Genomic DNA, 13,740 nt, shown 5'->3' with positions numbered 1-13,740 from the left:
ATTCCAATAGAATAAGCTATAAAATCTGCTTCTTGGGATGAGTCAACCAGCTTTTTTCAAATAACTGAAAACTGAAATCAATATGGGATTTCAAAGTCCACTCTACGATGCCAAGAGCACCTTCGTGTCTCAGAGCAGAACAGAGCTTTCAGGAGCTGTGCAGAGACAGCGTCAAGCGCTGGGCTGAATCCTACCTCGAACAGGCCCTGGCGCTTGGTCAGCGTGTTGCCTTCCATGGTCCAGAAGTTGATGTGCGACTTCCCACAGGTCACAATAAGACCGGCCTCCATGGGATGGAACACAGCAGCCAGGACAGAGTCATTGGAACACTGTCACGCGAATGAAACACAAATACCAAGCTGTTGACTTAAGGAAAGCTACTGGACAGACCTGACCGTTGTTGTCTGTCGTTTACTCTCCCAACCTGGAAATCGACCGAGTGGCCGACGCGCTGCACTGTGCCAGACGGGAGAGCTGTTCTGGTGCTTCACTAACCGCACAGCGCTGCTTGGGGAATCCCAGTCACACTCGGCTAATGACTGTGCTGAGCGGGGCTGCCTTTTTCAAATACAGCAGGTCACCTATCCCACCACAGTCTGCATTCTCAACAGCTAACTGCAGGGCCCAAACACACATCTGCACTGCGCACGTCTTGCATGGTCTACCATGTATTTTTTTTTGTTTTTGGTCTCACTACTACATATTTATTTTTCCACACCATATTTATGGTTCCTGTTGTCTACACTGTGAGGTGTTGTCTGTTGTACTGATCTCCCGAGAGATCAGCGCGATGAAGAATTCCAATGCATGTGTACATATGGCAATAAACTCCTCTACTCTACTTTTTTAGCAGGAACAGGGCTAAGGCTCTGGCATTTGGTGGCACGCTTAAGGAGTTACAGGTAAACACTGTCATTCAAGCAGCCTGGAGCCTGTGTCTCATTAACTTCACCTTCACATCCGCGAGCTGCTTCTCATTCTGCCAGTCCCACACAGTCAGGATGTGGTCATTTGCATCATCCACAACGCACAGATTGGCACCACCATTCTGGGCCACAGAGAAGAGAAAGGAGCAGAGTCAACACTCCCAACTGCATTTGTATTAGTTTTCACCGAGATCTATGCTAACTCCAGTACAGCGTGATTCCTTACACTGTACAGAACAATCAGCTGCCTGCACTATGTATGTAAATGAAAAGAAACAGTATCATTGGTTCCCTCCTTAAGCTGAAATAGCAAATGAACAGACCACACAGTCTTGTAGGAGATACAAAACAATACATCAAATTAATGTTCTTAACAACCTATTCACATTTTAAAGCGTTTAATAAGTCAAAAAGATAAACAAATGATTTTGAGTAAGCTACTAGCTGCTATGAAACGCTGTGGCTTATTCCATCTAATAATTAATTCATTACTGTTATCTGAAATTTGAGAAGTGAGAAAGCTGAAATCTAATTATGAAATTGGAATTAGTTCCAATAGATGAACTGTTATTTTCTCAAAAGTATGGATGACTGTAAATGACTGCAAAAAGTACTTGACCTAAAACAAAATAATTTGACTTCTACTAATCAAGAGACAGAAACAAACCCACTTCAGGTATTCAGTAATTGTCCTGGCTAATGCTGGTATAAACATCAAGTTACACCTGTAGGACTTACAGACTTGGAGAAGGCCACACACGTGGCCGCCCGATCGATCACCCCCATCCCGATCACGTGCAGAGTGTTGAGACTGACCGAATCCCACACCCGGACATGGGGGGGCAAGAGCTTGGGGGGAGGGGGGGGGGATAAGGGAGAAAGAAAATTGGAGTCACGGTCAGTAACAGAAGCCCAGAACAAACTCAAGCGAGACCCATACGCAAGCTTTCTTGCTAGAAATCAGAGGACGGCGGTTGTTTCTCATTTGGCAGAACCGCAGATTTTTTTTTGGCATCGGAGTTAATTTTGCTCCATGTTCTCATAAAGCATCACCCAAGACTGGCCTGCGAACAGAATACGAAATATAACTGGCAGGCAGCCTGGACAGCCCCCGAGTCTCCACAGTTTGACTGCGTCCGCCGTGACCAGGAAAGCACAGCGAGACATATCTAACAGCCCAGGCTGGGATCCACGTGCAGCTCACAGACACCCCTCCAGGACAGAACAGGCCTGGGAAGCACAGCGTTTTGAAAAACTCTTACTGACTGACCCCCAGAGTGTAATACCTTGCCATCTTTGGACGTTCCAGCTACTTGTCCTGTTGCTACAGTGACCATATCAGGATGGACCCCCAAACTGCAAGAGAGGAACTACTGATTATTTCCAACGTACACTGCTGAGCGAATGAGTCACTGCTGGGCGACTTCCCCAACAGCACCTTTTTGTTTCTGTACACAGACACTGCACACACTCCTTCTAAATATTTGTTCTAAAAACGAAGGCAAGAATAGGGCTGCCTGTTCCCTAACGCTCAGACATACTGGAGCCACACTGCACTGACACACAGTGTCTGAAGAAGAGAAGGTGTGATAGCACCATACAGCCTTTAAGTGGCTTCTGCAGTGTACTATGGTAAAACACGAGACAGCCTGGGAAAAGCTGGGCAGAGCAAAGAGCTGCAATTCATGAATGGAAAGGACACAGAAAATAAAGGCCTGGCGGGGATAACTTATTAAATTATAACACACACGTGTCTTGGGAAGACAGGAGGAAACCACAGCACCTGTGGAGAATCCACACAAACTCCACACAGAAGGGAACAGGGCCCCGGACTAACCGCCACACAGTGCTGCGCTTGCTAGCCCAGTTAAAACTGGGGTTTCAGGTGGCCGTGGCGACGCGCGTCTCGCAGGCCAACGTTACCATTTGACGTCATCGTTGTGGCCCAGGTAGTGCCGCTGCTGTTGCTCCTCCACGTTGTACAGGACCACCACAGAGGCCACGAAGTACACGACCTCGCCGGTGGGCAGCAGGTACAGGTTGGAGCGACAGTCCCTGCCTCTGTATCCGTACCTGGACGTACCCAGTCAAGGCAGATCCAACAATGCTCTAGAGAAACACTCGGCCAGATCAGACGAGGGTACAAATGAGGCTGACAAGAAAAACTGTCCTATGAAAAGCGCTGTACCTTACTGCCAGTAAAGGCAGACATCTACAATCTGCCTTTGCGTGGATAAGGATTGTAGCCCTTGTGAAAGGAGAGAAAACAAAAAGCTGCTTGTTCATGTCTCATAATTACCTGTACCTTGGCGATTCTTAAAACACAGACAGTGTGAAGCCCCACTTCTCATTCTCACACAAGGGAAACACAAAAATAAGAGCAGGGAGATAGGAAGATGATAACCAATGCTGCAGTGCAAGACGGCGAGGGGCAGATCCCCCCAAACTTGAACATCGTGTGTGGGTGCAATTGTTTAATACTGAGATTGTACCATGTATTTCAGATGTGCCACAGTGTTAGTGCCATCACACACACACACACACACACACACACAGGGGCATGTCACTGCTCTCTGCTTTTCACACGCTGTGAAAGTCATTTAAGCCTGGTCCCTCCATTAAAAAAAAACAGGAGTTCAACAGCAACTCAGTTCTGCTGGGATTCCTCCTGTTGGTTCAGAGAAATGCCTTTTGCCTTGATTATGAGCCAAGGGCTAAATTAAAAGACCCCAGTAAACAGGCTCACTAATGCTGTATAGTGACCTTGGCTGTTTCTGAGGGGTTTTATTAATCCTCTTCTGGAGCGATTATTGCAAGGGGTCAAAGGTCAACAGGCTTAATGCACTTGCCAGGCTACAGGCAGTTTACATTTATTGGTGTTGGTTAAGAATGAAGGCAAAACCCACACAGAGGAAAATGCAGTCTGTCTGCTGTACACCCCTTTTTCGCAAGCTCTCAGTAAAAAAACAAACCACAACGTACGCAATTCAATTACGCCACATGTTGGAACCTCAAGGGGTGATTGTCAAAGCTTCTTGTAATATCTGATCCAACCTTTCTTGCTAGGCACAAAGATCAAAATCTACTCATGAGACAAGGAGAAATAGTGTTCTGCAATGAAATAGAAGGCTGCATCTGAGTTAGCAGACGGCCAAAGCAAAGCCGGCCTCAACCAGGAAAAGGATACACCCACTGCATCTTGAGCTTGTGCTCTGGCAGGTCCTGCTTGCTGTCCAGGCTGTAGGTGCCTTTCAGCCGGTCGGGCAGGTGCATAGTGACCGGGCGGCCGCGCACAAACATCTTCACATGGCCATCGTCTGGTGGGGGGGAGGGGGTTACACACAAGGCTATTCAACAGGTGGATGTCACTCTGCAGTTAGGAGATGCACAGAGCACTGCCAAGTAACACAGGCACCCCTACAAACAAGCACAGCGGAAGATCCCCGCATCACGGCCACACCCACTCACACCACCTTCTGCGTCAGCCCCCGCACGAGAGCTTCGCACAAGCTGCCACGTCCCGTGCGAGGTTTTCTTTTTCTTTGTAACATGGCTGCTCGCCTTAGCTTAGCCACCAGGGAGCATCAGCACCACTCCTGCAGCCTTCCCCGTGTTTATCACCGCCTTGCAGAGCTCACGTTCATCACAAACAACGGCAAGTTGCACAGGACACCTTGCGGAAAATGTACACTTAATGCCGCTTTCGTGTTCAACATTGTTGCAAAATGTTGTATCTTTAACCTTAGTTTCTGCACTATTTTAAGGGCCAGTAATTTTGTATTTAAACACTTCAAGGTGACATGATACATGATGAGTGAAAGCCTATCTGATTGTTAGCAGGACCAGCACACTAGACAAGGGAAATGCGCAGGGCCCATACAGCTCCTGCTCGACTCTTCTCAATAGAGACTGGCCGGCCGGCAAACTGCTGCTCTGCTCACCCCCCTCCCTGGTCTGTGCCGGCCAGAGCCTAGGAAAGCCTCGGAAGGCTTTGTCCTGGATAATTGGGTCATTAAAAATGAATGAGGCTTCTATTATAGAAGCAAATTAGGTCTACAAAAACACTATGGACTGCTTTTCTTTTACTATGACTGGGAGTGCCACTGTTCCCCAGACTGAACAGAAATAAATGCACTTCATTGTCAAAGTGATGTCCCCTTTCCTCGCGTTCCTTTCAAGTTCTGCGGCTGGGCTGTGGGCGTCATTAGTAATCTGGTGCCGTTGCCATCCTCATTCCTCTTCTGCCGCTCTTTTTTTCTGGCTGGACTCCACAGAGCAGAGCGCGAACCTGCGAGGCAGCGTAACTCTCCAGCCATGCGATTCAAACTTACCAGCACTAAAGGTGGTTTCTTTGGATTTGCTAGAGAAAGAGAGAAAAAACAGACAGGGATTAATGGTGCGCTCGCCATTCCCCCCGTACAAGTACAAACCCCCACATGAGCATCACTTGCAGGTGTGAATTCATTTTCATCTCCGTTCTCACAGTCCTGTCACCATCTTTATATTAATAAAGCTGCACTGGAAATTATTTCTGAAGCGCCTGGAAAGAGCACAGTGAAAAAGACCTTTGCACTGTTTGGAAAATGCAGCATTTTTTTGTACTTCAAATTCTATTAATCACAGAAGCACTGTCCTCAGAATGTTCCCACGAGAGACTGAACGCTCTGCCTAACCCCACGGTTCACATTTCAAAATCTTCCACATCTAACAGAGAAACTCGACTCTACCCAGCCAGTTAATAAAATAATAAAACAGACTGAACTGACAACACGTGTCTAACAGACACCATTAAAAGCTAGTTCTGACAGACACGTGAGCCTGGTACCACCTGGCCAATCTCTGTGAAAATGGTCGTGCTCACGTGTGCCTGTGTGGATTTGGCTTTTTCACGGTTAAGGTGTACAGAACCTGATTCTTCGAACTGTTAACAAGATGCAAAACCAGGAAAAGGAAGTTACTACCAACAATGGGGGATCTTTTAAAGGTAATTTTTAATTCATTTTTTTTAAAGATCTGATCTGGATTAAATTTGACTGTGCTCAGTATATCAGAGGAAGGAAAGAGCTTCCCGAAGATAGCTCATGCGAGAACTGACGAGATAAGACAGCAAAGCGTGCGGAAAGCAGCGTGCGCCAGGCATGTGGTCAGCACTACCGCCCTATGGCTGGAGCAGATTTATTTCCTGCTTGGGGGATGTCTGTGTGGAGCTTGCATGATCCATCTTCCATGGACTCCAATTTCCTCCCTGCTCCAGAAAATGTGCAGTTTAGGTTTGCCCGGCTGCTCTTAATTTTTTCTGGGGGTGGGGGATGGAGGGGCAAACTTTTAATTAGTAGCCATTCTGATGCTTGGAGAAAACTAATGACACGGCTGCTGTCAATGCAATTCTGCGAGCAGGCTGAGTGTGTGCGCCTACACTGCAAATTATAAAGATCTATGAAATCCCACAGGGCCAGGCTGACAGTATGTCGATTTCCCATAACCTGCTCATGGAAAAATCGCCCAGGCGTCAGCTTAAAAGCCATGTGGTTCTGTCAGTGTGTTTGACATGCAGGGGAATGAGGACACAGGACCAACATTAAAGGCTACAGAGGCCGCGGACTTCTGTGGGGACTGCTGGGAAGCCAGGATTTGTAGGTACCATTTTCGCTTTCCTGATTTTACTTGCAATAATTAAATATAATTGGAAATATTTTGTCACATAACTCTAACACTTGTGGAAGCATAGCAAAATTAATTACATATTTGAGGTAGGATTTACAAACAGAAGCAGTGACCACACCTACTGAAAATCCCACAAGAGCACAGTGTTTCTTCAGTCATGTGCAGGTCTGAGTCTGAAGGACTTTATTGTACAGACCAGAGGAAGGACTGTGGTTGTTTGCAGGCATCTGACCGGAAAATGCTTTTACCGGCCACTGAGTTTTGCATGCCTTTGCAACTCTTCCTTGGAGCGACACTTTCTGGCTTAATGGAGCTGCATAATATCAGCTCCCTTGTTTCTGTTTTCTGCCCTGAACGCACTTCAATTAAAACCTAGGAGCTTTGTGGCTTAACCTTCTAACACTGCAAGAGCTCTCTCTCCAAATAGAGCCAGGCTAAAATGTTTCAGCGGTAATAAGTTATATCGTATCTTCTTCCTGATTTTTTTTTTTACCGCTTCCAGAGAGCAAGGAGCATGTTTTGTGTCCAGAACTTTAAAAGCCCTGGAAGAAAATGCAGGCTCAGAGTTTCGAATGTGAACTAACATGGTGCACTATTATGTACACACCCTGTAACAGATCCTGATACAGTGCGGGGGGGGGGAGGGGTGGAAAAGGCATTTGTTTATATTGTTCCAAACAGTGTTTTGGCAAGAAACCAAAAACGGTTTCTCCTATTTTACTACAAAGCTACATATTTAGTTACAGGCCATCTAACTACACAGACCTCCCTTTGGCAGGAGATAAGACGTTAGTCCCCCCCCCCCCCACTCATCGTGGATTCCTCAGCCCGAGCTCGGTTTGTACGAGGCTCGTCGGTACGCCTGTAACAGCACGAGCAGGACCGTGAGCTACACCACCGCAAGCAGGGATAACACTTCCAAAGCAAAAGCAAATAAATTACAGGAGATGCATCGAACATGGATTTCCAGAGCAGAGTATGTGTCCAGTAATTATATTTGACTTAAACGGGGCAAAACAAAAGCCAGTGACTAGTTTTCTTCTTCTGAAGTCTGCAGAGTGGAACCCGTTATTCTTTTCTTAGACTAAAGCAACCTTAAGGAACAGTGGGAGGCAGGCTGTCCTGACGTGGAATCTACAGTTCCAAAACCACTAATTGCACAGCAAAACAAACAGCAGCAGGAAGACAAGGAGCAAACTGGGAAGAAGCGCTGGCTGTCCGCTGCAGATTCAGCCTTTTGAATGGCGCAAGCTTTCCTTCAGGTCTCTTTCCACAGCTGACGCCCCACACGGTGTGCTCACTGCTTCCTCAGAAACACCAGTCCACTAGCTCAGAGCCGAGCACCAGCAAACAGAACTTCAATTCAGCTTCCTTCGGGAGAAAACGCACAGGAGACCGCCTCAAGACAGGAAATCAAGGAACTGGAAACCAGGTTTCCGCCTTTAAAAAAAGTGTGAATTGATTTTGTAAAAAGGGAGTGAAAAATAAGTCTCACTTAGAAACTGAAAGTTTCCTCCAGTGTTTACTCAAGGTCTGGAAACACGATTACAAAACAGCCATGTCTGCATGCAGCCCACTGTCCTGTTGTGCACTATTAAGCCATTGATCCATTAACCAGCAATTTCAGGATCAATACAACTAGGAAATGGAATTTTAAATGTATTCAAATCAGAGATGGGGGGGGGGACATCCATAAGCTACTCCACAGAGGTCTCTCTTGCCATCTATTTACTGTATCTAATTATTTTTCTTTTCAATGCTTGTGACAAAGAAAGTATTTTTCAGCAGTTTTTTTTCTGTTTTTCTCTGAATTCATTTCTCATGCACTTTCATTAAATGAACAATAAAGCTTAATATATTTTGTACAACCTTCTAAGTCAAAGGAAGGGAAAGTAGCTACTCTCAAGATTTTAAAAAAAGTAATGACAGCACTGTATGATGTGAAATGTGTGCTGCCATTCCCAGATCTTTGCTTTAAACAGTCTTGGATAATCTACCCCGCTGGATGCAAATTCAGGATCCTGCACACAGCACAAGAAAGCTGATAAGGTGGGTTTCAGGAAGCACCAGGACTGTATTGCAGTAAAAGAAGGGAGGGAGGGAAGAAACTAATTTCAAAGGGATCGCAGGGCTGAAAGGGCAAGAAAACTTGGCATGTTTCCCCAACGAGCACATTCTCATCCGACTGGATCGGTCCCAGCAGAACTGAGAGCCAGATCTACCCTATCCTTCTTCTCCCGCAGGCTTTTCCAGAACAAAAAAAAGACTTTTGTTTGAGGTTTGTCTCCAGTATATAAATGACACGACTACATTTGTTCTTTACTGTCACGAGTAATTATCTTTCTGTATAGGTGCCTTAACAATAAAGCATTATTGAGTATAATGTGTCAGCCAGCTGACAACATGCAACCTACTGTACTAACTGAAGAGTTTGAGCTGATCTGCCCGATATATTAAATTGGCACACAGAAACTCAACACAGCATGTTCTCATTTCCCTGCTTCAGAATGCGAGCACTTTAAACCTGGATTTCCAGTGTCTGACATTTCCTTTACCCATGGGAGCCCTGAATTAGTATCTTCATGTACAAAATCATTAAAATGTCATTTAAAGCTGTGAAAACTCAATACAGGAGAAATAAGAAAATAAAGTGGTGGTTAAGCTTTTAAGGAAGAACAGTCTAGTAGTAGTAGTTCAGGTAAGAGATTTGATGTGAACAAGCAACATAGTTCCTCATGAAATTTTCATTTATGTAAAGGTTTAAGCAAATGTCATGCAGTGTCACCATGTCCAGAGCCCTATCTTCTTTTCTGCTGTGGCTTGGGATTCATTTTGAGGATGAAAGAAATCAATGTGCACTGACAATATTGAACAGTACGTGTCTGCCAAAACTAATTACCCCATTGCACAACACCAATCCCTTAGGTTGTAGGTTTAAAGTAAAAATGTCATTGTGGAACACTATAATTATATATATATATTTAGAAAAGCATAGTAAAAGTTGAGAGCACAGCTTTTTACTACAAAATGTCACACAAATCACTTTAAAACAAGCAGCTGTGGTGATGTTGCTATTATTAGTTCTGCTACATCATATGTTAAAGAAATTAGTTCACCATGTTTTCTACTTCTCCTGATGACTATACTTCAGCAAAACCCATCATGATTTTTAAAGTCTGTTATAATTATTAAGTGCAGATTAAACTACTGTGCAAGCTCACACAGAGAGAGTTCTACTTCATCACTGATGGCCCCGGGTGTAGCTGCAGATTCAGAGAGCGAGCTCATTAGAACAAACAAACCAGAAAAACCACACCAGGATGTTCTCAAAAGTACACAGAGCTAGACTGTGTAAAACAGAACCCCTCTGACATGCAAATGCAAGTTAAAAAAAATGAGCTCCACAGCTACATACACATGAATTCTTCCCACAACTTTAGCAAAAGGACAAAAAGTTTACGGGCAAGAGATTTACCTGGATCCCTTTTTCATGGCGAGTGGTGTAGTGTAACAAAGAAGAGCAGAACTTCAAACAGACTGCTTCAGCCTTCCCTGTTGTTTCAGTGAACTCCAGATCCTAGTATATATATATAGAGGGCTCACATGGCCCTGTGAGCCAATAGCAGGCCACTTCCTGACTAACCCTGCCTGCCTGATGCCACTCCCACTGCCTGCAACTCTGTGGGCCGTCTGCCTGCCTTCATGAGGACAGGGGAGGGATTGGCCGGCTCATGAGAGAGCTCACATCTAACTTCATTTACAACGTAATACAGCATGATTATGGCTGCCTTGCCTTGTCTTGTTTATTTCTGCAACAATACCCAGGTGGTAGGGGATGAATTAACTATCAACTATGCTGGACTCTGTGAGCTGAAGTTTGAGGTGTAGATTTACTATTACATGCCTTTAAAACAGCAATCAATCAATTAATGAAAGAACTCCTTTTAGAGTTAAGGTGTCTTTTTAAGAGCAAGCTGCCTCTGTGAATTATGGGAATGAATATTAGCTCTCGTCATTCATTCCCATCATTCCTCTCTATCAAATCTTTTGTTAGGGCACACTCTGCCATTTTTGCATTATTTGTTCTCACTGAGAGGAATTCAAAATAACTGGATTTTCAACGACAGATTTACAATGGCTATGCGTCACGAGCCTATAGTCCATCTCCAGTATGCATTCTTACACTCCGCGTGCTGAGTGCTTTCGCCCAGTATGATCCTGCCCTGTGTCTGTGTGCCCTGGAGAACTGTTCCAGTCATCAATATCCCAACTGGGCTGGATGGGCTGGGAGCAACAGTCAATTAGGTGCTCAACAGCCACGGTCTCACAGTTCTCACCCCCTGGGCCACCCATGACTAAAAGCCTTGGCAGAACAATTCACCCATGAAGGAAACCGAGAGCTCAGGGAACACAATTAAAATGGAAGAGATTTGAATATTGGCAACTGTAGTGTCGGCATACCTTTTGTGATTTTATAGCCAGCAGCCATATCACTCTGCAACTCACAACAATGGTATATAATAACATGTACGTGCGTTTCCTCTGAGTGCTCTAGTTTCCTCCCACTGTCCAAAGACATACTGGTAGGTCAGTTGGCTCCTGTGAAACCTGGCCCTGGCGTGAGTAAGTGTGTGTCTGTGTCTGGATCTGCCTCCCGTCCAGGCTGTCCCTGCCTTGTGCCTGTTGCTTGTCGTGATGGACTGTGGCCCTCCCACTACCCTGTACTGATATCAGCGGCTAGAAAATGGATAAATGGATAGTAATAGTAACTTGTTATTATAATAATTATTATTAAATTTAAATTTTTACATGTGAATTTTGTGAACCTTGAATATCGCGTTTTGCTTAAAAAGAAGTACACTACCCTGGAAGAAGGGTATTGTCCTTGAAAAGACAGATGTCCATAACTGTGAAGCACCCAACACATCTCCCCCTGCTCACAGAAAGGTGAGCATGTTTCTGATCAGTACATGTAGAAGGCTTATGGCTCCTAACACTACAGCACTTCACTTCCTGGAGGACGGGGCTGAAGTCACCGACTGACATTCACTGCTGAAGACTGAAAGAGCTAAAACGTCTTCTTCACCATCTGCTTTCACTAACAAACAAGCTAGTTCACTAAATGCAGTGCAGCTAATGCAGCCATTTCTCCTGAAAGGGTCAGCTGGCTCTTGCTTGTGCCTCATCTGTTGTCTAATAAAACAGGAAAGGACATGCGGAGACCGCTGTCCCTCGGCGGGGTCCGGGCTGCCCAGGGAGGAGGCCGGCGGTCAGTCACCTGTCCTTCTTCCCGCTGGACGAGCTGCTGGAGGAGGTGGTCCTGCTCCTGGAGTCCGACAGCACCTCCCTCCGCACCGAGGACAGGCGCTCTGTGGAGCTGCTCCTGCGCATGCTGAGAGGAAGAGAGGCAGGCCCGTTAGCACACAGCTCGACAGGGAAACGAACGAGCAGCTTTTGTGTTTGTGGGGGAAACCGTGCAGGGCGTTAGAGATCACCTCTGGCAGGATTTCTGTAGCGTAGCTAGACCAGAACAAAACCCACCATGCTCAGTCTTTTCATCATCATCATCATCATCATCATCATCGCTTTCCTGTGCGACACATCCGGAACAGAAACCGATTCCCTTCCACTCACTGCGGCTATGAGGAAGACAACAAGCAGCCCAAGGCCTACTGGTTTCTTTCAGTCAAGCCGTGCTGTGAGGAAGAAGAACCATCTAATGCTGCGCGAAGGAGCCAACTCAATTTGTCATCACACACAGTATAAAAGGAAAAAAACATTCTGCGACAAATGTGACAGGTGAAGTTCCAGCAGTCGAGGTTCTGCTCACCTGGCCAGTAGCTAACCATTGCTGTGCTCCCCCCCCTGGCCAGAGCAGAGCTCCTCAGTGTCCTCACCGCCATGTGTACACACACACCAAGACGCTAAGAAACCCTGCTACCTTTCCCCCAGTACCATACAGTTCAGGATTCATTATGGGTCACACAAAACCATGGCCTGCTTTGAATAAAGAGGAAGGCAGGAAAAAATAGGAAGTGTTTAGTTAACAAAAAGCCTTTGTTCAAACTTTGTTGAATAATACTGTCAATGTCTTTGATCGATATGAATCTGAGTGTATTTGTTTAAGTACTGAGAAATGGATTAACCGTCCAAAAGCACACAAACGCATTACAAACCTACTACATACAGGTGTGCATGTGTCCAGTACAACATGGATTCTTATGATGAAAGTAAATGGGAGAAACAGGGCATCCTGTTCAACTACAATACATTAGACTAGCCTTGTCCAGGAGACATAAACTGCTTGCCCGTTTAGATTTTAGTCTCTAAAATTAACATCAGAGAAAAATAAGAACCTAATCTTACAATACAAAAAAACATCTGTGCCTCTATCATGGGTTACAGTGATATGCCATTGTAAAAGCAGGGTAAAGTGTAGTAGGACAGTGAAATCACAGTACAGTACAGAGCTGTCTGGTGATAGAAATTGAGGAACTGTGAATAAAATAAATACATGGCATAGAATAACGGCCCCTTCTAAAAAGGTTCATTGTCAATCTAACATGGTAAATTGTTCTAAAGGTATATACCGTACAGTTACATACTGAATACAGTATACTATGTTAATTAGCTCTAACTGTTTCACACCACAAGGAAGCAAAGGTGTCTAAGAAGACACATAATTCACAATTCACAGCAACTACTAGTTCTTAAAATAAGCAGACACCGGAACCTGAAACATACCCTATATTCTAGATATTTACAGTATCTCACAGTGCACATCTCTCAGGGGGAGGCCTTCCACACTCTCTTTGCAAGTACTGTAGCTACTGTTGTTCAGGCCCTACTGAACAATGCGTCAATTTTCCATCTCAAACCTTTTCAATGGATGAAATGAACCATTCTGAAAAGACTGCCCCGTCTCCATGGAGAGCGCCTTGTTGAACCAGTGCTGTCCGGAGCCCTGGAGGCGATCCTGGGCGGAGGAACCCGGGATGGCGACTGTGTCAACGGTCAGCCCTGCTCTTCTCGGCCGGAGGCGCAGAAACATGTACGATGCACTTGTGGACACTTGTGGACACTTCCCCCCCCCCCATTCATCTCAACGTCACAGCCCAGCGCTCAGAACAAATATGGTGTCAGGGTTCTG

At 45.4% G+C, this 13,740-nt stretch overlaps 1 protein-coding gene across 2 annotated transcripts in view; it reads right to left on the bottom strand.

Moving 5' to 3' along the window:
* eml2 (EMAP like 2) overlaps positions 1–13,740 on the bottom strand; it is a 31,806-nt gene that overhangs the window by 7,533 nt on the left and 10,533 nt on the right. The window contains exons 4-11 of one of the 2 annotated variants that reach the window (XM_088911035.1): positions 11,869–11,982; positions 5,258–5,286; positions 4,114–4,243; positions 2,850–2,999; positions 2,213–2,282; positions 1,665–1,775; positions 953–1,048; positions 195–329 (exon numbers count right to left, since the gene is read on the bottom strand). In XM_088911035.1, coding sequence (XP_088767161.1) covers positions 195–329; positions 953–1,048; positions 1,665–1,775; positions 2,213–2,282; positions 2,850–2,999; positions 4,114–4,243; positions 5,258–5,286; positions 11,869–11,982 — 835 coding nt within the window. Of the gene's footprint in view, positions 1–194; positions 330–952; positions 1,049–1,664; positions 1,776–2,212; positions 2,283–2,849; positions 3,000–4,113; positions 4,244–5,257; positions 5,287–10,065; positions 10,163–11,868; positions 11,983–13,740 lie in introns of those variants that run through there. The other variant, XM_088911034.1, reaches the window with a different exon arrangement.

The sequence above is a fragment of the Atractosteus spatula genome, chromosome 3 (assembly GCF_055471065.1).
Source record: "Atractosteus spatula isolate fAtrSpa1 chromosome 3, fAtrSpa1.hap1, whole genome shotgun sequence".
NCBI classification, from domain to species: Eukaryota; Metazoa; Chordata; class Actinopteri; order Semionotiformes; family Lepisosteidae; genus Atractosteus; species Atractosteus spatula.
This window is presented reverse-complemented; position numbering and strand designations above follow the sequence as displayed.